The sequence below is a fragment of the Poeciliopsis prolifica genome, unplaced genomic scaffold, assembly GCF_027474105.1.
Source record: "Poeciliopsis prolifica strain line A6 unplaced genomic scaffold, Auburn_PproV2 SCAFFOLD004, whole genome shotgun sequence".
Taxonomy (NCBI): domain Eukaryota; kingdom Metazoa; phylum Chordata; class Actinopteri; order Cyprinodontiformes; family Poeciliidae; genus Poeciliopsis; species Poeciliopsis prolifica.
In genome coordinates this window covers 11,357,737-11,385,380 of record NW_026562379.1, presented here as the reverse complement: position 1 = coordinate 11,385,380, position 27,644 = coordinate 11,357,737, and the positions used below count along the sequence as shown (strand labels likewise).

At 41.1% G+C, this 27,644-nt stretch overlaps 1 protein-coding gene across 3 annotated transcripts; it reads left to right on the top strand.

Moving 5' to 3' along the window:
* The first annotated feature begins 2,205 nt into the window (after positions 1 to 2,205).
* Positions 2,206 to 25,849, top strand: fam131ab (family with sequence similarity 131 member Ab). Of its 3 annotated transcripts, XM_055028134.1 has the most exons (6): positions 2,206 to 2,700; positions 7,565 to 7,704; positions 14,202 to 14,295; positions 14,404 to 14,586; positions 19,240 to 19,371; positions 20,452 to 25,849. In XM_055028134.1, the coding sequence occupies exons 2-6, from the start codon at positions 7,612 to 7,614 to the stop codon at positions 21,102 to 21,104; spliced, it is 1,155 nt and encodes a 384-aa protein (XP_054884109.1). In that variant the 5' UTR covers positions 2,206 to 2,700; positions 7,565 to 7,611; the 3' UTR covers positions 21,105 to 25,849. The 3 variants fall into 3 exon arrangements, with proteins under 3 accessions (XP_054884109.1, XP_054884112.1, XP_054884110.1); XM_055028137.1 differs by lacking the exon at positions 7,565 to 7,704; XM_055028135.1 differs by lacking the exons at positions 2,206 to 2,700; positions 7,565 to 7,704 and adding an exon at positions 3,612 to 4,275.
* Positions 25,850 to 27,644: the final 1,795 nt, after the last annotated feature.

Here is a 27,644-nt window from a genome sequence, read left to right as displayed (position 1 = left end):
GCTCTGTAATTAACCGTAAAGTCTTCTGATAATCACATCTTCCACATGTTCTGCTCTTCCCTCTGCAGCCACACGCTGTGCAGCGCCACATGCTTTCTCTCCCCCAACTCCCACAGGCTCCATCATTTGGTAGTACCCTGGCTGCCCTGCCGGTGGCGCTGCAGCACCGGGTAAATGCCACGAACGGGGGAGCTGAGAGGACCTCTGTGGGCTCAGGCTCTTTTTTGCCGCAGCTTGGGATGTGTTACGAAATCACGGCTGAGTGCGCGCAGCAGCAGGAGATGGGTGCTGAAGATCCCCATCCTGTGAAATGAAAAATAGAAGGGCAACATGTCTGACTGACAGTCACACATAAAACAGCTCAGATCTAATCTCACCCTTTTTGTATTTACTGTGATGAAGGCTGGTAGTATTTTCTTTTTTCAGCTTTACTACTTCATCTCTGCACACTGCGCATTTACGCACAAAATCTCCTGGGATTTTATTGTGATTGATGTTTTCCCACTTTAACTTATATATCCATTTTCTGACATATAAGTTAAAAAACTGGAATAAATGTTTCTCACATAAAATACTGTATACCCCCTTAAAGTCGCTGAAACAAGTAACACCCCCCTCCCAAAACTTCACGCAGCTCTGCAGAGGTGTGGATTTCCTGCACCTCCAAACGACGATGAAGTCCTACTTTCTAAAAACGGCATCAGATTTGTGAAATATCAATAATATCTAGTGGAAGCGCTGAAACATGCAGGGCACTTGAGCTTTTGTAAATGAGTGCCCACTGGCACCCACTGGCGCCACGGAGAACCCACTCAAAGAGCGTTACGCGATCCTGCTTCGGAGGGAGAGCCGAGCGGATCTGTGCTTTAGGAGATGGAGCGGTGCAGCGAGGAGCCCGCCTCGTCGGTCATCAGCTCTGCGAAGCTATCTTTAGAGCCCTGGTGGGTGTGAAGAAATACGAATGGAGGAAGGAGGAAGACTCCCAACAGCCTCAAGAAAACTTTGCGTTATTTACAAATGGGTCACCCTGCAAACCGTCACTCTTTCTTGTAAAGAACGACAGAATGAAACAAATAGTTGTGAGGTGAAAAGAAAATGACACATGATTTTCTAACGAAAAATCTGAAAAGTGAGGAGTGCACATATTTAATATCTTTTACTCTTCCTTGTTAACTTATTAGTAGGCAAGTTCCACCTGTGTGTGACTCAAAGTCAGAATAAATACACCAATACTGTGATGGATTCAGAGGTTCTTTTGAGAACAAACAGAATGATGACGATGGAGAAAATAGAAAAACACACACAGGTCGAGAAAGTTGAGAGGAAGTTTACAAAAAACACCAACGCTACTGCAGAAAAGGTGGTGGCAGCATCATGATGTAAAGGCAACAGAAGACTTAAGATGGGGAGGTTAACCTTTAAGCAATAATTCAACTCTAAACATACAGTTACTAATACAATGGTTTTGTTCAAAATGTTCAAAACTACACAAAAATGCAGTGTTAAAGTAAATCGTAGGCACCTGAACTTTGTCTAAAATTCTATCATAGGACTCAACAAAATTATTCAAAGGGAAAACCACCAAAAAGCCTAAAGCTCAAAAGTTTAAGGATGTATCAAATTTAAATAATAAAAAGTATCAGTATCAGTATTAGTATAAGATTCTGGTCTTGTCAGATCGATATTGAAACATGCAGCATGATACACTTCTGCCTGGTAGAGAGGAGTTTTATGGTGTAATGAGCCTAGTTAACACATAATGAGAGCATATGGGCCATGAAATGGGGTTGTGGTGTTCTACATTGTTCGCATGTGATTCGTGCTCGCTTTGCTTGCTTGCGGTTCATCACAAGCTGCCCAACAGCGGCTCAAAAAAACAAACAAAAAAACACACTTGTAAAGGAATATTAGAGATTGACAAGAAAAGTCAATTCATAGTCTGTTGATCTCTATGTAGAAATGAGCAGTGTCTCGATATGATGACATCTGCTTTCCTCTTGTTACATCAAAGTTGCTGAAACGCAGCCCTTCTCTGGTGTAAACACGGACAGGAAACGCAATCCTAAATGAAGAGCCAGCTCCTCCTCTGCGTGCCCTCACAACTCCGCCCTCGTGTGACTCCAGCCAATCCCGTCTCATTCCGCTCCTACACGGCAGGAAAAAAAGCACAGTCAGGGGGCGGAAAGTTGGCGCAAGCGGTATAAGAGCTGGATAAGCATGGATTGTTTTTCTATCAACGTATCGACTCTTCACTCCCTGACCAGAAACAGTGGAGCCATGCCCAAAATGTGGCGCGGACTCGACAGAGAGTAAGGGAGAGTGGGGAGAAAACCCCACTAACACACGGCACACCTGACACACACACACACACGCACACGCACACACACATAGAAACACAGCACTGCAGCTCTCAGGTCGGGGCAGAAACCTTGACTGCTGCCTGCAGAGAAGAGCGCTGTCCCTCCCGCTGTGGTGCTGAACCTTGCGGACGCTGACGCAGGGCTCAGATCCAAAGGGAGACGAGAGGCTTTAGAAGAGCCGCAGAAAACTTTGTATGTGTGGATTTAGAAGACACAAGCTGCAACGCAGAGCAGAAGTGATGGCCAGATCCCCCTCCAGTCCGACAGGCTTCAGTCCGGCGGTGTGAGCACAGCGGTGGAACCCAGCGGAGGACGGGGACTGAGGCTTTCCATCTGTGAGGTACGCTCTGCGGCTCTTTACACGTGGATGATTGCGGGAAGAATTGTAATAGATTACGCTTCTAAAGGGGGGGTCTACATGCAGCAGCGAGAATGGGCTGCATCAGCTCCAAAGCGCCTGTTGGTAAGAAGTGCTTTAACTTGCTCTCCTAGAATAATAATTTAAAAAAAGCACGATGGAGGAAGCCTGTTTTATCTTTTCGTTTTCATTCTTTGCATTTATTTTGCTGCATCCTAACTCGACGCAGCGGTTATATAGCTACATGTGGATTTTGGACGCATGCTTTTCCAGCAATGGCACACACACACACACACGCACACATTCCAGCTGTGCTGAGTCACATACACACCAATAACAGTCAACGCTAAACCAGAACTTGGAAAGTCTGATATGGTCAAGGGAGGCAGTCAATTCTTGAAGATATGAGGTCAAACCAAAAGACTTTAGTGCTTAGCAGGATAATTGTTCAGCTCATACAGGCTGGATTAGGCTGCAACAGAGTTTTGGGTGGAACCCGTGTTAGGGTATACCATGGTGGTGGAAAAAAAGGACAACTGTATAAGTCGAACAAAAAAGTCAATAAAAGTGTTTATTGACTTTTGTGGCCAAACATTTTACGATATTACTTTTGATTTATAGAAATAATTAACATGATTTGGGGTCTCAAAGCGGTTGTCAAGTTGTTTTTTATTCAGAAGTGGCATAACACAAAGAATGTGATAATCATGGTCCTGAATATGTTCTGTTATCTCTTGAAGCTCTTACTGTAGCAGCATTCCACAGCGTATTGTGTTAGCCCTTGTTGCTGCTACACACTTTTTCTTCCACTCAACTTTCCATTAATGTATTTGGATACAGCACAATATGAAGCACCAGGCTCTTAAAAAAGGACGTTTTGTTGATTACTCTCATTGTAGAGGATGTCATTGGCTGTCTGCTGGACAACTGTCTTTCCCGTCTAGAAACATTTCTGAATTTAAAAACACATTTTAACTGGTCTTATGAAACGGAAAAAAATCTGCGTCTTCACAAACAATAAACCAAAGCTTCCGATAATAAACATTTGAAATATAACCTACCTCTATGTTTATTTATTTGCTATTTAATTTACCTTTTATTTATAGCGCTTGTCCGATTGCAGTTTTCGGCTTCAGTGGCACCAAAACAACTCTTGTACCGTAAAACACCATGTGTGGTTTGGACTTTATTTTATATTGAAGCGCGTATTTCCATGTGTGCGCTTACTTGGTGTGTGCGCTTACTTAGTGTGTGTGCTTATGTGTGTGCTTACTTGGTGTGTGCGCTTACTTGGTGTGTGTGTGCGTGTGAAGAGGGTTTGCGCTTTTACGGTTGCGGTGCCTGGATGAGCATCGAGGGGCTGGGATCCTGCAGCCGAAGCATCGCGATGCTACGAGAGTTGCGAGACGCTGTTAGGGGAGCACGCTGGTGAGAAGCGCACACACTGAGGAGCTGCTGACACCATGGATGGATGCACTGTTTAAACGACTGTTAGGCTCGTGAAAGGCGCATCCTGACACCATGGTTCTGACCGCGCTGACCCAGTTTAGCTGCAAGGTAGGACCACGCTTCTTCTTCTTTTTCTTCTCTTTGCTCCTGCATTGATGCAAAATCCCCGGAGTTTTATAGGACTAGAGACGCTCTCGGTTGTTCCAGGAGTTTAAGTTAAGAACCTTTAAAATATCATCATTTTATCCTAATTTATGCACCTACTGGTTGAAGGCTGCCAGGAAACAACCTGGCAACCTCAGTTTCTCCGCGGACCTTTGTCTGTCACCCAGACCCAGACGATCACGCCTGTCTTCCACGCGTGAAATCAAACATCAGACTCGACCCACATCATCGATCCATTGCTCCCATCTAATAATAAACAAACACAGACGTTGTTTTCTCTCTGACTTTCCCGCGACCTTTAATTGCCTACAACCGTTTAATCCAAACTGATCACACCCATGATGGAGATTGTGACAGCCTGTCTCCTTGTCACGCAGTGCGTAAGGACGTGTCCATCAGTCTCAGAAACCCAGAACGAGCAGCAGCTCCGGCGCTCGCACGTCTCAATGCAGCCTGGCAGCGAACAGCAGCCACCTGTTTGCTGCTCTGCATGTGTGATAGCATCACTCTACCGCCGTACAGCTACACCTAGTGGGGTTGATGGCCAGAAAGTGCAAAAGACAGGAGGGGAAACATAGAAATAGAGGAGGGGACTGCGTCACGGCCGAGCCGAGGTCTCCCTTCCTGCAGTTTCCACGACAACAGAAACTGCACGAAGCGCTTCTTAACGCCAGAACTGAGATCAGAATCAAAACGACTGAATTTACTTCACAGCTACAGACTTCAGTCAAAAGAACGAGGTTGTTTACAATTGTGTCCATTTTAGTTGGAGGCCCGTTTGATCAAAATATTGATTTATTCAGATCAATGATCCACAGCCCCGGGAGCTGCTTAAAGCGCATCCTTGTTCTAGCGGAATATCGGAGTGATAGAGACCGACCTCCGTCCTCTCCGCTGGAGGAGATTCCTGATAAATTCGTGCATCTTTCATACAGCCTGTTGCCGTCGTGACAACATAGAAGGCACACATGGCACAGATTCAAAGAAGTGTTTGGTATTTTTTTTAAAGATGTGGGGAAATTCTTTAAATAGCTACATTCATTGTTTTTTGCAGAAGCAAATCCTCGAAATAAATATAAGCAGAAAATTAAAAAAATTGATTTGATTTCATAAAATTACGTTTCAGGAACAAATCCAAGTCACAGTTGATACATAGTTAACAGATCGTTGTGAAAACCTTTTTGTCACCTGGATAGAATAAAGATATTTAGCCATTCAGCTTTGCACATCTTTCTTCTAGAGTCCTCGATTACAGTCCCTGCTCACCAGCTCCTCCCACAGGTTTTCTGTAGGATTCGAGTCTTCAAACCGCTTTGGTCATGGAAGAATGTTGACTTTGTTTCTGGTGAACCATTTCAGAGTTCATTTGGTGCTATGTTCGTATCAATTTACTAGTAAGGAGTGGAGTTTATCAAACTCCACATGTTTATGTTTATGATGGTAGGACAGAAAATGTCTTCCTGTGCAACTGGTTTTCAGTTGTGATGGTTGTTATGGAGACCCCAGGATGCCATTTATGCTGCAGTTATTGAGGTTTGCTTATTTTGCTTAGCATTTGTGCTGACAGTCCATGGTGACAAGATGAGTATAAGCAGTTGTCCAGCCAACAGCCAGAGGCTGAAATGCATCAGCCACTGTGTCATGTCCTATTTAAACCTCAGGAAATGCCTCTTATAAAAGCCTCTTATAGATTCTTACTAGTAAATGTATCTGTGTCTGTAAAGGGGTAAGTGGTATTGGCAGTGATCGCCATGTTTTGGAAACTGCTGTAGAAAACATGTGAGGATCTCTTACTCTTCACAATTACTTTCATTGAGATGGCTTAGATTCAACACAATACATCCTAGGCAACTGATCTCATCACACCCAGTTAAATGGCACACATTGAATCCTCCAGGTGGGCAACCTGAGCTGACGGAGCTAAATGGTAAGTCTTTGACCAGACAGGAGGGGGATGCAGGGATTGGCTTAGCGATCAGTCATCGGTGTTTGAGTTTGGTGCTGGTGGCTAATGGAGCGAGTTGTTCTTTTCACGGACAGTAACCAGAAACGGCTGCCCGCAGAGGGCTAGAAAGGAAAGCTCGGCACTGACATTTAGAGCCTCACCTCGCCTAATCTTGTTTTTTTCCAAATCTGATTTGATGAGGGTGAGCACAGAGGCTGGAGGCAGCGTGAGCATGTGGCCTATGGGAACTGTCCAGGTGCTGAAATGCTCAGCGGATGGGAAACTCGATTCTTATTGTGCAGTGCATGAGCACTCATAGGTCGACTGTGGATTGTGTCACATTGAGAGGAGACTGACTCACGGCATATTTAACGTGATGTTTTAAATGTGTTGGTTGTTATGTGATGTTTGCAGGAAGAATTGGACTAACAAGAAATGTGCGCTCCTAAAGGTCAAAAGGATGGTTTGGATATTTCCAGTGAAAACTGTAAAGTTTTCAGTAGAAGCTCCTTTTCCTTTTGAAAGAATCTGTCATATTGCTTATAACAGACAAATATTTACTTCAAACAACTCCCACTTTTAAAAAACCTTTGGATTATCAAGAAGAATCGGTTAAGGTGCTTAATGCATGAACAGCATGGTTTAAAAGGTGCATGGAAGTCACCCCTCAGCAAATTATCTCACTACACAGCCCACAGTCTCTACTAGATAAGGCGCAATAATAAGCATACTTCAACTTATGACCAGCTACACATACAGAATGCTACATTTCAGAAACACATGAAGAGTTTTCTAAAACAACAAACCTGAACAGGTTTTGCACGTGCCTACAGCATAAAAATGATACAATCCGACTCCTCATTTAAACAGACAAGAGCTGATTGAAACAAAATGTTTTATCCCCTATCGAGTCAAGTAGTTGGTGAATGGTTTGCTTCGGAGGGACTGCAGTGAGACTGTAGTGAGATAAGACACCATCAGGCTCCATTTTGGTCATTGCTTTGACTGCCCTGAGTTCCTGATGGAGGCATGGAGTTTAAAGCATTTTTCTAAAGCAGTAAATATGGTTAACTTAAAACTCATGGATGGCTGATTCTTGCTCTAATGAAAAAACAAACAAACAAACAAACTGTTAACTATGAACCCTGTGAATACTTTTAAATGCTCTGCCAATCCTCAAATGCAGACCTTTATTAGGTTTTGGAGTGAGAACGAAGTCCAGAGCCACTATGAGTTTTAAACCACGTGCTTGCTGTGACCTTCACGTGGCTCTCTCCCTCCTGACAGTGGCGGTTGATGGTTCGTTGCGTGTGGACTGGAGCGCGTCCAGTTCCATGTCTGATGTCAGGCTCCTGGGGAGCACGCGGACCTGCATGGTGCGCAGACTGATACTCGGTGCACCTCTGGGTGCTCTGGACTTCAGCGAGGTGCCCTGAATTCTCTCTTTAATCAAAGTAAAACTTTTATTGTTGTGATTCTACAGAACATAAACTTGACAAGAGCAACTAATTTAAGCTAACTAGTTCCACTACTACACTGCAAATGTATTTTGTTGATTTTATAAATTCATAGAGCCACAAAAAAATAATGCATATTTGTGAAGTGGAAAACCCCCCCAAAAAACATACATTGACTTTCCACAATATTGACGAATCATCATCTAAAATGCGACCTTGCTTCTCAGTCAACAACAATTTGTAGAAACATTTTATTTGTAGAAAGCTTTAGATTTTCTCTCTTTATCCCCATCCACCTTCTTATAAGCTCTGTCCCTGCAGAGAAAATGCTGCCCATGTTTTAATGTGAGGATGGTGTTTGTTCATTGTCAATTTGCAATTTTAGTTATCTCACTCAAAATTTTGCAAGTAGGTCATAAAGTGTAATTATTGTCTAATTAAACCAAAACTCCTTCTTCCATATTTTTTTTCTCGTTTAAAAATGCCATTAAATATGGAATATAACACAAATTGTGGTGTGGATACAATTGGAATGGCAAAGACTGTATCTGATTTGAAGACTATTTGCTATACACTTTATTATGTTCTTCTCATACACTCTCCAGATGGCTGTAACCAAAGATGAGAGTCTTTCTGTATGAAGCGGGAAATAATTTTCCCAACCTTCCAAATTGAATAATTACCATATTAACAAAGCCATCCAAGTTTTGAAAATGCATCTTAGCCTCGGGTTCACTTTCCCTTTTTTTCATTGCTTTTTATCAACATGAACCAGTTGATTCCAGTTATTTATTTTCCATCTAGCATAATCAACAGTTATTTTTAATATAAAGATTTAAGTGTGATGTAGCGTTCTTTGTCACAAGAGTCAGTTTAACTTGAGTTGTGTTTAGGAGGCATGTGGTCTGCTCCAATGCCCTCATTGATATTTTATCAGCCTGAAAAGAGTCCCAAAACTGTTTCTAAGCCTTTGGGACTCCAGTGAGAGCTGCTACTGAAAAATGGCGTAAACATGTGACAATAGTAAGCCTTCCCCGGAGTTCATGTTGACAATTTCTCCAGCAGCACCCAAAAACAAGAACCTTTGACACACTGCAGGCCTTACTCTCCTCATTAAAGCTCAGCATCCATGATTTTGTATTAAAATAGACTTGGATATTTAACACGTTTCCCCAAAACCTTGGGGAAGGATTCTAACAATTCTGCAAGGAGGAGTAGGTCGAAACTTTTCACAGTGAAAAAGATTCACTGCCAACACTAAATGGGAGTTGTTTCTATCAATGATGGCTCAACCAGTTACTAGGTTTAGGAGAGCGATTACTTTCTCATGTGGGTCAGTTTGTTTTGAATTGCTTTTTTACCCTTAATAAACAAAATCTTTGGCACAAAAGTGTTGGTAGAAGAAATCAATAAATCTCTACACTGTATGTAAACTGAGTGATTTCGTCAGCAATCAAGAGGACATTTCCCCCTACAGTTCTACATCTCTTTAATTACATGTGGTCATAAACAACTGCTTATCACCTGCACAAAGATGATGATGATGATGATGATTGTATAAATGATCATTTCTCCACCTGTTCCTTTTATCTTTGCACACCATCTGTGAGTCTGACGTAGTGCAGTGAGCCAGCCAGGCAATGATTAGTAACGTTTAAGTGATCCATTAGGAACATGCATCCAGCCTCTGCCTCCTTCTGGAAAGGGGAGGAGATACGCTATTGAACACTGGCCTCCGTGAAAGAGGAGTTGGCTAGACTGCCGAGCTCCTGCATCACAGCGGTGGCGCTCTGTGATGCCTCCCATTTCCCTCAATCCTAGACAGACATGCTGCGTCTTTGATGTAAGGATGCATTCTGATGGCCGATTGTTTCCTACACAATGCACATCTCCTCCCAGGATCTCTGATCTCACAGAGAGCAGTGGCGGCAGCTGTAGCGGTTGGTTGTCCGCCGATGTTTCTCGTCTGCGACGTCATCGGCACATCAGCCACACATGCATGCAGAGAGGAATTGTTCCATGGTGACTGGTTGCCATAGAAATGTTCCAATTGTGGGAAAGTTAAGAGAAGGGGGGAGGGTTTGAGAGGGAGAGAAATAGGGAGAGAATGCTAGAAATGTGCTACGCTGGTGGAGAATAAAGATCCTCCCATTATTTTCCACAGCATGAAACAGATATCTGCATGCGGCTCTCCTTCTCAGATAGTTTGGCCTAATGGCTTCCAAATAGTGGTTCCCTACAGCAGGAGAAAGGGCCTCTGGATAAAGAAGCATTGTTGTTTCACATAGTTGATGTTTGCTGAATAGGAAGCAAGAGAATGTTTCACTAATTAAAGCTGCAGAATTTGGAAAAATGATAAAAAAAAAACAAAAAAAACAAAACAATCTCCTTCTTTTCAGTCTCTACCCGAACTGTTAATTGCCTACTATATGATAAGTTATGTATGTGAAAACCACATAAAGAATTTATTATTTTATGAAAAGCACCAAGTCTTTATGAAAGACAAAAATTTCCATATCCCAAGAACTTTTTCATATTTTGCCTGATTACAAATAAGCCTGTCACAATAAGCAATTATGCCATTAGACAGCTATTAGTTGAAAATGGTTTCAAATCATAATATTATCAATCATCACAGTAATTACCAGGACAATCTACCATCCAGCAAAATTTGTTATTGTGACAATAACAATTGTGACATTCTGCTGAAAGAAATCCCAAAGCATAATAAAGCCACCTCTGTGTCAGAGTGAGAATATTCACAGCAATGTGCGGTGTTAGCTTTTCCTATAGTGCTTTGCATTTTTACCAAAAAGTTAAATGTTTTTCAGTATTGTGTCCCCTTCATGGCTTGTGGACTGCCTGACTCTTAGTAGATTCTTCCACCTGATCTGTGGCTCTCTGCAGCTCCTCTAAAGTAACCATGGGCTTTTTGGAATTTATAGATTTTTGATGAAAAGGGATTTTGGAAAGACTCTGTAATTGTGAATATTGGCTAAACTCTCCTGTTATGTTTGTTTCTGAGGTACAGCAATAATGTGCATGTGCCAATTTGACCTGGGAAGAGTTTAATTATGCAATAGTGTCAGAAACCAAAAAAATCCTCCAAAACAATTTTGTGTCTGATTGTTAACTCCAATATAAACCATTTCAATCAATATTTGTGCAATGATGTTTTTTATTTTTTATTTCTCTAAAACAAAGGATCAATGACGACAACTTACTCATTTACTCATTTGGACATAAAAAAAATTAAATTCCATTTTTTTATGTCCAAATGAGTAAATGAGTAAGTTGTCATCATTATGTCCACTGAAAGAAACCTAATCACAGAAAACAATAATTTCCTTGAAATTTATCTTTTGTAAACATTTTTTACATTACATTTAGATTTTTTTTTTCTATGGGTGATCTTTATAATTGAACTTGAAACACAATTTGTCAGGGTCAAATTGACCCACACATTAAAATGAGTAATGCAGAGTGTATTTAACCCACAACATAACAGGAGGGTTAAAGACAAATGCTGAATTTTGAATTTCTCAGGCAGAGACAGTTTCATTTCTATTCTAATGATTAATATGAGAATTTGGTGTGAATAGATGCACTGCGATTGTCTTGTTGTAGCTCTGTGTCTGCTGAGTGCAGCCCATGTGTTTCCCGTTCTGGTCGCTCTGCAGTTCAGTAGGGCAGTGGGAGAAGCAGAGGTGGGAGGGAATCGAAGGAAGAGCAGAGTCAGCCAAAGAAAGATGACCCACAAGCTCAGGGTTCTGCTCACCTTAAATAATTCATACGTCTATATACTACTTAATGTGGATATAAAACTTCAAATAGATCACTGTTTTCGTGCATGCTGTGAGATACTTGTTTCCAATTATGTTCTGTGGTCTTGATCTTGTCTTGCTCTATTGTAAAAACAAAAGGGATGAAAAATGTTGATGCGATTGCCAGAAAAAGACAGCAGGTTTCCATTAATACCACCTGCAACACAGTGAAAATGTTTTTTTTTGTTGTTGTTCAGCTGTACACCTTGAAAACAAATGAAATACTCGGTTAAGATAATTTTTAGAAAAGACGAAGCAGAATATATCATCCCCAAACTCGTCCTGGCTACGTGTCACGTCTCCTCCAGATTTTCCTCCCCTCAGATGTGCGAGCTGCTCTGCAGCACAAGAGGATTATCCCGCCTCTGGGCAGCAGGCGATACGATCTCAAGCTTGGGATCCCCATTAATGGTGTAGGGCTTTTCTTCAAGAGCATTCTGCTAGTTGTTTGTTATTCAGGCCGCTGTTTTGTTTTTATTAGGAGGAATTGAAAGGTCAAAGACAGGGTGATGACCTGGGTTAATTATTTGTGTCTTGTGTCTGCAGATGAATTACCAGTGCGGCAGTCGGCAGTGACTATTAATGAGAATGGGGGAAATAGGATTTAACTTTAGAGTGACTCAACAGTTTTCGAGTTAACTTTGTGAGGAGTTATTAGTAGAAAAACAAAGGATACACCTTAGCATCCAAACATTTAGGAATGTTTCTTTCAAATAAAGAGGAATGTTTCTTTCAAATAAACTCAGACACCTGGGTCAGCAGGGTTTCAATATTATAGTCTGGAGAATTCCAGGAGGGTCAAATTAGTGCTTTCCTGATTCAGAAAGTTATTTATTTTTCCAGACTTTAGTCACTTTTCCACTATCTATGTATTCTAACCTCCTTTTCTTTCTTGTTTCCTCCTTGATACTTCCTATGTTCTTTCCTTGCTGCTTTCAACCTTCTTTCCTTTCTTTTGACCTTCCAGCTTCAGATTTTTCTGGTAGCGTTTTGAAATTCTTCCCGTTGCAGAATAAACCGCCGCAAATAAACACGGTCACTGCTTGTGGAAATATTCTTCCGTCACATCATTCACTCTGCCTGACTGCATTGACCCACATTAATGACATGGAAGAGCCCGCTTAGAAAAAGGCTTTTGACTACTGTTGATGTGTCCATCCCTCACGTGAGGACATGAAGAGTTCGCAGACAAAGAAACTCGTCAACACCCGATACTCATTCTGTGGTTTGACTTTACAGAGCTCAAGGCCTGGCGGGAGTGATGGATGGCGTCAGTCTTTTGTCTCCTGTCTGCTTATCTTGAATTCTTTGTGAGACAATGTTTGGATGCTGAGCTGTATCCTTTGTTTTTTAATTGCCAGGCCCATTTAGTTCCAATCAGTTTGCATGGATGGCGCAGGGTGTGGATAGCGTGCAAAAATAAACCAATCTATGTAACTGCGTGCCCTTTTTATATTTTGCTTGCCTTTCACGTGTGCGTCTGTATAACATAACAACAATTTGTAATCCGAGAAGGATGATCACTGTTACCTTAACTAACTGCAGGTTTGCTAATTAGTCTACAGTTTAAGAAAACGTGTGGCAACAATGGGCTCATCAATCCATTGATGAATACTTGTGGCTTCAATTATATGAAACAATACATTTAAGTACATCTCTTGCTGTTTTCAACATATTTTTCATATTAAGCTCTTATATTAAATTTATTTTTATTCAGTCCACTCCACTCTTGTGTATCTAAACAGAATCCAGTGCAACTAATGTGCATTATATGTCATCTAATTAGTAAATGGAGTCCACCTTTTGTTAGAGAACAAACTGCACCATGAAGATCATGGCACACAGCAGACAGGCAAGAAGCCAATGGTCAATCTAGCCTTCATGGAAGAGTGGCAAGCCTCTGCCATGATCACAGCCAGCACAAAAAATATGTATTACTTTTTGCTCAACATGAAAACAGTGGGAAACTAACACTGAAATGTGGTGATGGCAAAATCTTGCTCTGATGGTTCTTTTCTACAATCAGAGTTAATAGGGAGATGGATGGAAGTAAGACAATGCAGCTCAAGCTTCGAAGCAATAATCTTTATTAATGTGCTACAGTGTGTTAGAATGGTCCATTCAAAGTCCAGACTCAAGTCCATTTGAGATTTCTAGATATTCTAGCTAAGCTGACAGATATTGCTTTATAATGATGGCAGGATTTATTACTTTGTGTTCATCGATCACATAACTGTGTCACATTCCACTCTTATAAAATGTGTAAATATACAAGTGGTGTGAATGTCATAGCAAAGAACTGCATTCACAAAGCAATACAAGTAAGTAGGAATGTGTCCCTGCTTGTGCAAATTGGTTTCACACCCTCTGCCTGTGACTTATCAAGATTATGTGTGTGTGTGTGTGTGTGTGTGTGTGTGTGTGTGAAAGTGTGCGTATTTGTGGATAGTGAAGAAAATTCCTGAGTTTTTAAAGAACATTAAAGTATGCCTGCTACTTTAACAACAAGATTCTTCTTTGCACCAACCAGGCAGCAGAGGGTTTTCCTCTGAGTCATAGCAGGCGGTATTGAGATGTGGCTCACATTTCTGCTGAGCTCCTGAGCAAGTTCAAGACCCACTCATTTATTTCTCTTCATTTCAGGTGAATGTTGATGACACCGTTGAAATGTTACCAAAATCAAGAAGAGCTCTCACCATTCAAGAGATTGCTGCTCTAGCGCGATCTTCTCTGCATGGTAAGTGCAACGGTTCATAAAAACAACTTGCTGTAATACAGTAAAACATACTCTGCATGCACATACTGGACCTGATTTAGAATAACTCCTGATATACGTGTCCTGCAGGTATTTCACAGGTGGTCAAGGACCATGTGACGAAGCCTACAGCCATGGCTCAGGGCAGAGTAGCCCATCTGATAGAGTGGAAGGGATGGTGCAAGCCCATGGACACTCCGGCAGCTCTGGAGTCAGACTTCAACTCTTATTCTGATCTCACTGAGGGAGAGCAAGAGGCACGCTTTGCAGCTGGTAATCTTTAAGTTCTCTATTTGATGGATGTGTTTTTTTGCACTCTGCTCCAAGTCATAGGTTGCATGAGCATATTTACAAAAAACAAACTCTTGTGACCGTAACGATGCTATGGTTGTTTTAACAGTTATGTGGAGATATGTTTAATAAATACTGTGGATGCTGACATTAGCATTGGCGATGTCTGTGTTTACTCCTACATGTTTGACATTGAGATGGTGTTTTAGGTTGGAATAGCTTCAGTAATAGGCTAACTCCTTTTTGCACAACTTGCACACAACAATAGTTTTTTTAATGTTGCTTGTGGACCTACAGGCCCACCAGAAACATGCAGATACTAACACATGTCAAAGAAATGCAATTCATTGTACCGAAAAATGTTTTAACACATTTAAATCTAATTAATTAATTAATCTAAATTAATGTCATAAAGGCCGGCGCTTGTAGAAATCAATGTTCACTATTGGATTGGCTTACATACTATTGTTATTGGATCTCAGCCAGATTCACGTATCAACAGAGTCAGGTGACTTTGTTGAATCAACTGAAATACACAGACATTACATGTTAACATAAACTTCTGCTGCATTCATATTTCCCCTAATATTTTTGAATGATCTTAATACTTGTTTGACATCATCTGTAGCATGCAGTATTTTACAGCTTTACGTTACAGTACTTCGCAAGGCTGTGACAAAAAACTCCACTGAGTCAGAGATTTAAGAAAAATGATCCATATAATTTACTAAATTAGATTCTTAAGATGTGTGTCAGTGGCCTTGGTGTGTCAGCAGATGGATGTTTGCTATAAAGACTTTGCAGCATTGTTCAGTGCAGAAAAAGGAGGAAATAATTTCTTTAGCCTAGAATTAATAGGCTGCTATATGTTACAGCCATGTTGGTTCATAGTTAAAAAACCTGTTAAGCTTTCGACTTGTAAAAAATGGTTATATAAAATATCTCATTATATATGGATAGATTAAGATGTTATGCAACACAGATATAAGTCTGCATTATAAAAATGCTGGGGATGCTTATAATGCACTTGTGCATGCTGGCCTTCATGTAAAACAGTCAAAGAAAGTGTTGCCATGTAAGAATTTTAAAAATAACTTTTCACTCCATAAATTTTTTGGAACAGAACAAACATGCATTTTACACATTGTTTTAAAGACTGACTTTATTGAATTTTTCTCACCCTAACTCTTCCCCCTATTCAGACTGTTTAAGATTTGTTCATCTTTGAAAGCACTCACTTAGAGCACATCTGTGTCCTCTTTCTGCTACCCACTAACCTCGTCTCTGACTTTTCTTTCATCCTTCCTGCCCTTTCTGTTCATTATTTCATCTTTGTGCTCTTCTACCCACGCTGTCCCTCCTTGTAATGCTCCTTTTTGCCCTCTGTAACACCTCTTTTACAGTCGTTTTCACTTGCCGTCTGCTCTCCATCCATTTTTTTTGCTCTGTCCCTGCAATGCAGACTCTCAAGGTTAATTTGCACAGTAAGGTTTTGCCCCTGGCTAGTGCTGCCGTGACTGAGCAATTTTCCCCAATGCCTTCTCTGTTCTGCTCCCTTGTGCTTTAATCTTTAGGGTATGATCAGTTACAGGAGATCTCTGCTCTTTTAGACCCCTCTCTTAACACATTAATCAACTATTATTATTATTCTCCCTTCACAGATGTAAGGACTTTTATTGTCGCTTTGGTAAAGATGTACGGCATGAAAAGTGTAGTCTCAAAATCCAGCTATTTATTCAAGTTTTTTTGTTCAGTAGGAGGTGAAAATCCCATCTTAAGTCATTATTGCTCACTAAATGGCTGGTGGTCCAATTACTGGCACCATTAAGCACTTAGACGCATTTTTCTTCAATGCCATTTCAGGCTTTTTGACTATTCTTCACAATATTTCTTGACAATCCTGACTCAATGATCCTCTGTTATGCTCTCATCACTTCAGTTCAACTCACAGGTTTTCTGTAGTATTGATGTCTAAGGTCAGAGATCACCATGGAGAAAGCTTGATTTTATACATGGCAAAACATTTCATTTAGACATATGTTTTTCATCACTGTCCTGCTGAAAGACACAACGAAGAAATATTTTTACTTAACTCGTAAGTTTTTATTGAAAATATTCAGGTATCTAAAAGGAAAAATAACAAGCAAACATTAAGTGCACAGAGCCGTCTCTTCACTTTGCATCATCAGTGGCGCCCACTTCATTGAGTTGCTGCCAGTTGTGCTGACTCTTATTTTTGTCAAGTTGCAATCCACTGATGCCGTGACGGTGAGTTAACATTCGTGTTCAAGTTACAGAATAAAGTCAGCATGTGCAAAAATGTGATAAGTGTTTGGTGTGCTTGGGTGTGTGTGAGTGAGCCAGAACACACTCTGGTATACTGTTTGTGAGTGTCTGTGTGGGAGGCAACCAGGGAACTGAACATGCAGGCGGTGATGTTCTGCTGAAATACTGAGACAAATACTTCTACTCTACACTTTGTATGAATGAAGAGATGAATGAAAGAGACAGATATGCAGTGACTGACACAGCCAGGCAACTGCTCGTAGGATAATGTATAGCATATTGAGTAAGAATACCAGTTTTATTGTATTATGGTATCTGCATGTACAATTGATTTTAAATTATCTAGAAAAGCAACAATTTTCCAAAAGCTGCAAAAATAGACAGTGATCAATTGAATGAAAATATTATGTTTTCTGTAAATGTATGTGTAAGACTTGTTGATGTTTGTTGATAATCTAAATACCAGTCAAACAATTTCGAAAACCAAATATTTAAGAAGTAATGGGAAACTCTCTCTCTCATTTTGTGACATTTGGTAATAATATTGTAAATAATTTTGGTATTCCTATGTGAACTAAAAATGGTTTATCTTTTTATTTCAATTGTCAACCATGTCAGTTTTGGTTCTCAAAAAAAAAGCTTTATCTCTGACGACAGCAAGATGCTGGTAATGTGATATCAGCAGGTTCACAACACTGCTGGTCCTCCATCTTAAAATGTTCAGATCAGAAAAAAAATGATTGGCTGAAAACAGCTAACCTCACTGGTGTTGTTACTATTCTCCCAAACATTTGAGTCCAAGAAAGCTGGGATATCATCCTGTGAACACAATGTGTCACAACTGAATATGGTTGAAAACACACTCCTTCACACACCAGGATGAAAAATAGTATTGATGCAGAACACCTCCTCCATTTCATCATGTAAGAGTTGCACACAGTGAAGTGCAAAATGTGTTTTATGTGGGTGCCCACTCTTAACTATTAAATTCTTTTTATTAGTTATGTGCAGTAGTGACATTAAAATGAATGTTAACAGCATGTGAATGGCTACATTCTAGATCTGAAGCTCAAGCTGCACAGCTTAGCTCTGTCTGTAGGAGGACGTGCTGCTGTTTGTGAGGAGCGTTCAGGGTCCAGCCACAGTGAGGGATGAATGGGAGCATCGATCTCTCTCCCTGTGGGAAACGTCGCATGAATACTGAGCATTGAGCTGAAGAGACCGACAGGGAGACATAAAGAGATGAAGACTGAGGAGAGAAAAACCAAAACGAGGGGAAAGCGACAGGGCCAAAAGACTGCGGGGAGGAGAAAAAGAGAGAACATGAGGAATCAGGAGAGCCAGCTGATTCGATGGAGAATTTTATTGAGAGAGATGATTGGAGGACATGGAGGAGAACAGGGGCGAATACAGAGCAGGTAGGAAGAAGGAGGGGGAGCAGGGTGACATTAAGGAAACAAGTGAGTGACTTCCTGTCTCTGACTGGCAGCTGCTCCGGAGTGGAGAAGATAGGTCACTCCAATCTTAAAGGCTATTCATGGGAGCCATAGTTACACAATAAATACACACAGAGAGACAAATATCTCTTGGCTTTTCACTTATATAGCATGCTTATGCTTGTAAATTGTAAATGTTATGCCCTGACAGAACCAGACCAGTTGGTGATGAACGCTTGTTCTTTAAAATCTGCAGTCATTAAACCGATAGATTTATCAGCCTAGTTTAAGTGAGGAACAAAAATAAAGAGTTGATCTATTTAATCTCGCCTTTGGAGCTGATGTTTAATTCTAAGCTAAAGACTAATGAAATGTTCAGCCCAATCTGGGCCTGTAGAATTATTGACATTGATAACTGATGACTGTTTTATTAGGCTGGTTTAAATGCTTTGGAACTGCAGGAACAAGTAAATGTGTTTCACCCTCCTCACTCCTCTGCCTTATGATTTTGTCACCATAAATCCTTTCTAGAAAGGATTCAAGAGATGAAACCCTTATATAAACTAGAAACACACACATCTAGCTTTAACTAATATTTCCTTCACATGTTGAGCTGGCGCTTCTCTTCTGTACCTCCTCCAGCTCACGGTCTCAAAGTGATGGAGCATAACTAAACACCAAGCGACATCCATCTTAACTGCACCAGCCAGGTGACGGCTGACAAACCCCGACTGTATTGGGAATGCTGTTGTGTGTCCCCTCTAATGCCACATTGTGCACCGAACCTCACGCAGATCTGTCAGTCAGGCAGCAGACGACGCCGAGGCACAATGCAGCCTCCTTGTTACCATGCCAACCGTGTAATTGCCTGTGTGCATGTACGAGCTCATGTCTACCGTTTGTGTATCTGCAGGCGTGGCAGAGCAGTTTGCCATCGCCGAGGCTAAACTGAGGGCCTGGTCCTCTGTGGACGGCGACGAGTCCAATGATGACTCATACGATGAAGACTTTCTGCCTGCCAGCGAGCCCACCACACAGAGCACAGGTAAATACACGCGCACACGCACGCATCCATACACACACAGAGCAGCTAAATCAAACCTCATTGATTCAAAGCTGAATTAGACACCCTCTCCCATATCCATCTCTCTTTTCTTTCCCCCTCTCTCTTTGTCTTTCTTTGTCCCAGTGCCCCAGTTTTCATCCTCTCCTGACATTTTTCTGTTTGTCTTCGCAATTTGATACACCCTCCTGCAAGTTTAATACCATTTCCTCTGCTGCAGAGCAGCCTCTGTGTGGGCATTGTGTGTTAGTGGGTTATAAAGGCACTCAGCAGTGTGTGCACCAGAGCTTTCATCTTCATTACACACATCCGCCAATGCACTGCACTGCAGATAATAACATTCATATATTCACCAGTAGCTTCTTACCTTCTGGCAGACCATATTTAGTTGGATTTCACACATGCAAACCTGTGTGTGATGACAATAGACTCTTGAGGAAATATAAGCCAAGTTGCTAATACTCTTGAAGCTCCAGTTTTACTTCACAGCTGCCTTTCAAGGCTCCCAGTGTTTTATCATTAAAATAAAAGATATTTTGAATTAGTATAATGGGCTTCAAAGATTATGAATACTTTTGCAAAAAAAACTTTGTCTTAATACTGTTTTGTTTTGATTCTAGGATTTTTATCTTCATGAAATCCTGATGTGAATCCTGAGATACAAAGAAAACAAATGTACATTTGTCCAAAAGCTGCAGCATTTTATGGTCTCAAACTCCAGTGCTCAAGGGCTGATGCTGCACCTTTTAGATGTCTCCCTGCTTCAGCACACCTGACTCCAATATTGGTTCATTAGCCTGGGTCAGTAGAACTTGACTGCATGCTAGTGAGGCAGCTTCACCATTTAATTCCTGTGTGTGGGACAAGGGACGCATCTAAAAGTTGCAGGACTCCGACTCTTGAAGACTAGAGTTTGAGACTCTAGTCTTCTCTGGGAGTTGTTTAAAAGGTATACATGTTTCTTATTTCAACATCCCAAAAAAGGTATTAGCTTTACCTCCTCTTTACTATGTCGTTGTTCTTTAAAGACTTGGTGCTTACACTTTGTGTTGTTCTCTTTAGAACTGTCATCTTATCCGCCGTACTTGAAGGACCTGATCCACAGCCAGCTTTGCCAGCACCTGGGCATGCGAAGGCCCTGTTCTGAGAGCGGAGGAGGGATCGGCGAGGGGGCTGGCAGCAGAGAGCCCTCCCCCACGGCGGGGTCTCCGGACACGCTCTGCTCCAGCCTCTGCAGCCTAGATGAGCAACACCCGCTGCTCCGCGATCTGAGGACTCATTGTGGTAATCATGCCCAAAACAACGCAGCTGAACTTGCTGCAAAGATCTTGTCTGCGCTGCACGGAGGGGAGGAGCTGCTGGCCCAACTTCAGAGGGTGGGACATAGTGGGCCTGGTGGGGGAGACTGTGGCTTTCACAGCTTGAGTGGGGGCGGCCGGGGTAGCAGGTCCTACAGAGGTCAGGATTCTCCTTGCTACTCCATGTCTTACTCTGAAACGTATCTGTCACCGGGTGAGGATGATGACACCCCCTGCAAGGACTATGAAGGCACTGTGTGCCAGGAGGAGGTGGAGGGCCAGGGGGTGGAGTACCCTCCTGACTACGACCCATACAGGAGGGTGTCCGACGTGGCCTCCTCAGGGGTTGTCTCCCTTGACGAGGAAGAGGAAGAGGAGGAGCTGGAGGAGAGAGCAGAAGAGCCGAACAACCAATGACTCCTTTTTTTTTCTCATCTCAGTATTTGGGGAGGGGCTTCTTCATTGTCAGTGACAACATCCCCTCTTTTTCACGGTGTCTGGACAATTTGAACCTTTTGAATGATGCGTAAATCATCTGTCCTTGCCTTACACTCGCAGCAACTCAGCTCTCCTCTCCATCCGTTAAGTGCTTTGTCTCCATTCCACGTATGAAATTTTTTTTGTTTTGAAGGCGTCCAAACAATCCTTTTTCATCAGTGTGAGAACAGTGATGGCTGGACTAGGCACGGTCAGTCCAGGGACTAACTCTCGGGTATGATGCCCACAGTTTTTCGGCTGTGTTTCCTTCGGTGCGGTGAAAGGACTCTGCTCCAGTCAGACGGATTGACCAAGAGTCCAAACCTCTGACTTATATCTGCATGTTTTTTTGCAAGCGCTGAAATCAATGGGCTGACCTGGGCTTGAGCACGTTTTTGTAATCTCAGCTGTGCTGTATCACCCCTGCCCCTCTCTCCCTGTCTCGTGAGTGAGCAGGCTGACACTGCATCCTGGCACCTGTCCTCACCCCATCCCTCATCTCCTAACCTTTTTCCCCCATTCTTTGCAAGAGACTGAATAGCATCCTTCTGGGCATGGCTTGCTGAGTATGCCAAACTATTTAACCCTGTCACTGTCAATTATGAGCAAATGCTGGAATGTCTTCAAAGTGACAGGAAATGATATGTATTAAAAAAAAAATCATGTGTTCCAAATGATATGACCGAAATGATATGCTTTGGATGTACTAGTTTTCTATCAGTCATGTTGTTGTTCATGTCACCATCATGATGGACAGTTGGCATATTGATGAACAGCCGCTCGGTGTTCCCCGGTGTTTTCTGTGGAGGAAACCTGACCTTTGCTCTTGAAAAATAAAAACTCGCAGCAGGGACACAGGAAACACAGAGAGAGTTCCTGAAGTGGCGCCTCAACAACAGATGTTTGGCAACAAGCGACAGAAACCTATTTTCCTGTGCAGAGATAGGTTGCATTTGGAGATTTTTCTATATTTTTGTATGCGTTGTCTTGCTTTGATCTCCTTGCCTATGCGGCGTGCCAGTGTATGTGGTCTTTGCACGAAGCTAATGTGGCTGTAGATTTCTCCTGTTCTTTGTTATCACTGTGTGATATAGTCTACTGGGAAAAAAACAACAAAAAAACAATACAAATGTGAAATGTTCCTTTTTTTCCAAAAGAGGATACTGTGATATGGTTTTTTGCCATTTATCATTATCCTTATGAAGAGCTTGTTTTTTGTTTATTTAATAACTTCTAAATACTCATATTTTCTTCTCATGTTGACTCTTGAAAAGCTTTGCCTTTTTATTCTGTACTCTCCCTTTCTATGATGCTTGCAAAAAGGCATGTAATGTGACACGTTAAGAGCCTACTTCGTCCTCTCCATGTTGATGTACCTGAGAGAAAATGTCTTTCATACAACTCAGGAAATCCCATTGAACCAGAGCATGGATGCATTCATTCCCACATGCACATAGGCATGGGTTGGTTCATGGTACCAAAAAGTTACACTTTCAAACCAGCTAAAAGTTTCTGTCATACTTCTTTTAAAGTTTAAAATGAGTTACCAGGATCAGGATTCTAAGGTTTTAAAAGAGCTACACTTTCAAAGTTAGCTGATTTTCCCTTTATATTTTCCCCAGGGAGCAACAAAGGTTGAAGATAAACGTAGACCTCATTTAGACATTTCAAGCTTTTAATAGGCCTGATTTGATATATTTCATATTTAAATTAGGAATAAAGCCTAATTTACAGATACTCTAAGCTTAAAATTTGATTAAAAAAATCTGTGAGGTCCACAACAAAAAATTTAACAAATCATATAAAATGCCAAAAAACATTCAACAGCATTCATTTGCTTCAATCTTTATAAAAGTTATCCATTTATAAACTGAGGTTTTGGAGTATTAATGTGCAACAATGTGATTTGAGTTGCTGGTTCAAATCCCACTCCCTTTCTTTCAGTCATTGTTGCCCACTTGTGGCTGTCAGAGGAGCCGGTGGTAGCTCTGGCTACAATGTAGCTCACTACCATGTTATAGTATAGCGAGTTAGCAGAACTAATATTTATGAATAGTGCTTTAGGGTCAATGGAACTAATTTTAGTTAGTGCTAGCCACCAATGATGGCATGAAAACATAATTTAACATGATTTAAAATATGATAAATGTTTGTGCTCTTGTATCAAAATGAAGTAGTAATATTAACTATACTAACATTATTATTTTACCATTTGTAGAAATAGACTGTTGCTTTTTTATTTCAATCACAGTAGTTCTATCTTGCTTTATTTGTATAAATCCTTTTTCTTAAACATCATGACACTGTGAAACTAAGGTTATCATTTGAGAACCTGCTACCAGCCCATGCCTAAATGTACAAGCACCAGTCCTTTCTCACCCTCACCCTGCATGTGTGCACATGTTCAAGAGAAACCCTTGAACATGTTTCAAGGCTTTCTCTTGAAAATGGTCTCTGAGCATTTTGTGAGTCATCATTTTCTATAGTACAACATAATTCAAGCACAGACTTGATCCCCACTTCTATGCTTTTTGTTCAAATAAGCCTCAATGTGTATGTTTGTATTTTGAGATTTTGTGAAATTGTGTGTCCGACTGTGTCTCGTAAGATGTCAGCAAGTGCTCCCAGCTTGCACAGTCAATTAATCCCCTCCAATGCAGCAATTCCCTTTAAAACAATGTTTTGAGGTAGGTCATCTCCTGTTTGAGGCTTAACTTTTTCTGGCTTCGATGGATTAAACTAAAACTAAGGTTTGACATTACCTCATTTCCAGAAAACAGCAAATGCTAGTATTAAGAGTTAGGCAAAACCGTGAAAACTCAGGGGGAACCATTGAAGCTGTGCCTTTCATACATCACCTTTGACCTCTCAAACTACATCCTCTCGTACTCCTTGGTGTCTCTAAGACCAAAGTTCAACTCCCATCCTCTCAAACAGGGACCACAGTCGTGTGTACCCCTTAGACAGAGGCGTCAGGAAATCCTGTTGTATCTCCTGCAGTGATGAGAGCTTGCAGAGGGCCGATCTGCGTCACTGTCCTTTTGCTTGACATTAAAAGCCGGGCAACGCTGGCGAAGCGAGGTTGTGCTTTTGTCCAAGCGCGATGACGCGACCGTCCCATTGTTTCACAACCTTCTCCTTTTTTCTCCCCTGTTTATCAGCTCACTCTGAGCATCTCGTGTGCATGTCTTTTCTCTGCATGTCTATCAGAATGTCCTTGCGGCTTCTCCAAATAAAGACAGGCACATTGGACTTTCTCTGATTCTCACATCTACATGTATGTGCAATGAATCTTATACTTCTGAGAACTGTGACTCTGTTCATTCATCACCAAGAGAACAGTTTGTCCTCACATGGACAGAATCAGAAGATGTGCCGTTGATACACCAGACAGCCTGATGAATGTGTTTCCTTTCCATCCTTCCATCACCATCCTGTCATTTCCTTCTTCCATCCCGACTTTCTTTGTTTCTGTCTTTTGCTCCCGCTCTTCTTTTGTCTGTCAATTGCTCCTTCCTTCCCCACAGGGAGGCTTATGACGTAAATAGGTGGGCGTCTTAGTGCTACCTTTGCCGAAAGGCAATTAGCCTGCAATTACAAAAACAACTGAACTTCAGGAGACGTGTATCTGTCTCTCTCTTCTTTCCGTTGTTTTTTGTTCTCCTTTTTCCCCTTCAATCCATCTGCTCTCTCCTTTCCCTGCTTTGTCCCTAGATCCTCATCACCAGCACAAGTTTCTAAGCGGCAGCTTTTGAGGTCAGCTGTCCCAGAAAACTCCACACCAACTTTTGTTTTCGTACTTGTCTCTCTGTATAAAAAAATGTCTGAGATTTTGTGGCCCAGAACAACAAGAAACCCTTGATTCTCTTCATTGAGACACACGTCGTTCTATCCCAACATGTTCCATCTTGTTTGTGAGTGTCCCTGGGCAATTAGTTTTAGCTTGTTGCTTCAGGCAAGCAGTGACATTGGATACTTATCAGAGAGAAGTGCTCCAGATTCACTATATGTGTGACTGTTTGTGTGTGACATCAGCCGAGGGAACCAGTGCTATAAAAATACATCAAAACATCTGTCAAACACTGCGAAGCAGGAGGCCGGCATAAATATTCACATGGTAGTAGTGTCCCCATCACCTTGTAACCTACTTACCATTTCAGAACAAAGCAGATGGGTCGGGGGACCGCTCATCTCACACCCTATCAGCGATTATTGGGTCAAAGCTGGCCAACACAACCAGGCGTGAGAACAAAGTGCAACAGGAAGTGAATGAGGGATATACATGGTCTGTGTTTGACCCACATCAGGCTGAAATGTACAAAAATAACACTTACAGTAGAAAAGGCCAAGAGACTTAAGAGAGCAAAGCCATATAGAGTCCCCTAACAGAGAGGGCAAGATGGGCACTAACAGGGTAAATGGAGAGATGACCTTAGAATATCGTAGTTTTTCACTCTACAAGGGATTTATTTCACCATCTGCATCAGTCAAACACATCTCCTTACCCCTCACCTCTGTCCAATTGTCAGTCTCTTTTCTTCTTTCTTTTAATACCTTTCTTCCTGTTTTGGCTGAATGTAATTATACAAATATTGCCACCTTGGATTGAAAAATAAATATATTTGTTTGCTGCATCTGATATTATTTCAAAAATAAAGAAAATATTGTTATTGTTCTTTGCAATACTTTGGTGTTTGGGTGGATATATTTTAAGTTAGGTGAAGTTCTTCTGGAGATTATACACTTTGCATGTACCAATCAGGATTTTAGCTGATTTCCAAACTTCATGTTTTCTAACATTTTATTCTGTCAATTCAGATTTTAGCTGATTCTGATTTCAGCCATATATTAAACAAATACAGAGTTTTTATTTTTATATGTATTTAGCATATTATTGTAGTGAATGTCGATGTTAGCAAGGCTACCATTAGAAAAAACTGCAGTTCTGACAATCTGCCAACATTTTCAAACCCATCATGTTTCCTGGTAGAGATACTGAAAGCTCAAAAGGATAAAGCAAAACAACTTTGCTGTCTTCTGTTCAGCCTTCCTGTTATCTGCTTTTAAGTCCAATTCTCAGGCATCTTCAAAAATGTAATTTCCTTTTAAATATTTTCTCACCGCTCTGTGCTTCCTCTAATTTCATTTTGAACACCTTATCCAGACTGCTTCACTATGAAACAGCCTTCACACCAAAGGATGTTGCTAGCGCGCGCCAGTACTACTTTTAAATAGGTTGTCCATGGCTTGGATAAAGATCTGACTTTTTAGGTTTCAAACAGCAACACAGGTCAAATGAATTCTGCATCAAATCTGGCAGATTATGATCAGCAGTCAGTCTGTTGGTGCATCTCTATAAAATGCAGTGCTCTATGACTAATAATGCATTAAACTATTGTATTTCCTCCTATAACACCAATAATCACAGTTTCAGTGTAAATCAGTTTGCAGTTAACTTACTGACATGAAGACTTGATCACTAGTAAGACTTTAGGACAGCTTCAGACAGCTGAAACGGGCAGTGTGGTAAAAACGGCTGATTCTTTAGCCATATTTCACTTTTCAAATGACATTGTGACCCTCTTGGGAGCTGACAGATCCATTCTGTGGAAATGAAGTGTTTTTACAAGAGGTGACCATGTCAGTTAACTTGAGACTGGCTGATTTTTTCACAGAGGAGGAGCCATATTCTGAAATATTCTGGAACTCAAATGCAAATTTAAAAAACAAAACAAAGAAACCCCCCAAATGTATGGTTTCTAAACAAGTTAAAGGGAATGGGAAAATCCATACTGGTCACAGACATATTTGAAATTCAGAAATGTAATTGTTTTCTGTGGAAAGTAACATGAAATACAAACACGTTGCTGCGTTGCAGAAGGGAAAACTGGTTAAAGCAAATGGATGGAAGAAACCATCCGTGGGAAAATTTTTCATCTGAAAAAAAAGAGAAAACAAAAAACCCAAAAGCATCTGGCATGAGAAGAAAAGCAAGTTCCAAGCATACAAAAACACTTGCAATGATATGTTCTTCAGATTTGTTTTTTTAATGAATATCAGATCACAAGTTTCACGTTATTTTTGTATATTCATATATTTTTATGTAAAACAATATAACGTTATAGTTTGGCCTCAAAACCAAATTTTGAGCTTAATTATATCTCAAATCTCGTATCATATAATAATCCTGAATATTTCTTTATCCATTAATGTGGATAAAGAAACTATTTTCCTTCACTGTGAGAGCATAGTGCATACCTGCAGCATGTTAAAAAAAACATGAAACCTTAAAACCTTCAACATTTAGTCAAAATAAGTGTTAACAGAGTGCTCTGCTGAATGGTTTAACAGTTGTTTGCATCACAAAAAAGAGCTGATATGAAGCACCTTCAAGAAAAATCCTATTTTTGGTATAAAATCTCATCTCGTCAAGGTTGTGAAGCAAAGCGGAGTGGCATCTGATCCTCCCGGCTCAGGCGG

What these genes read in the sequence shown, in the direction of transcription:
- fam131ab (XM_055028134.1), top strand. Translation starts at nt 7,612, where the DNA reads ATGTCTGATGTCAGGCTCCTGGGGAGCACGCGGACCTGCATGGTGCGC. An exon ending in AGCGCGATCTTCTCTGCATG is followed by an intron (nt 14,296 to 14,403) that starts GTAAGTGCAACG and finishes CGTGTCCTGCAG; the next exon opens with GTATTTCACAGGTGGTCAAG. An exon ending in AGAGGCACGCTTTGCAGCTG is followed by an intron (nt 14,587 to 19,239) that starts GTAATCTTTAAG and finishes GTGTATCTGCAG; the next exon opens with GCGTGGCAGAGCAGTTTGCC.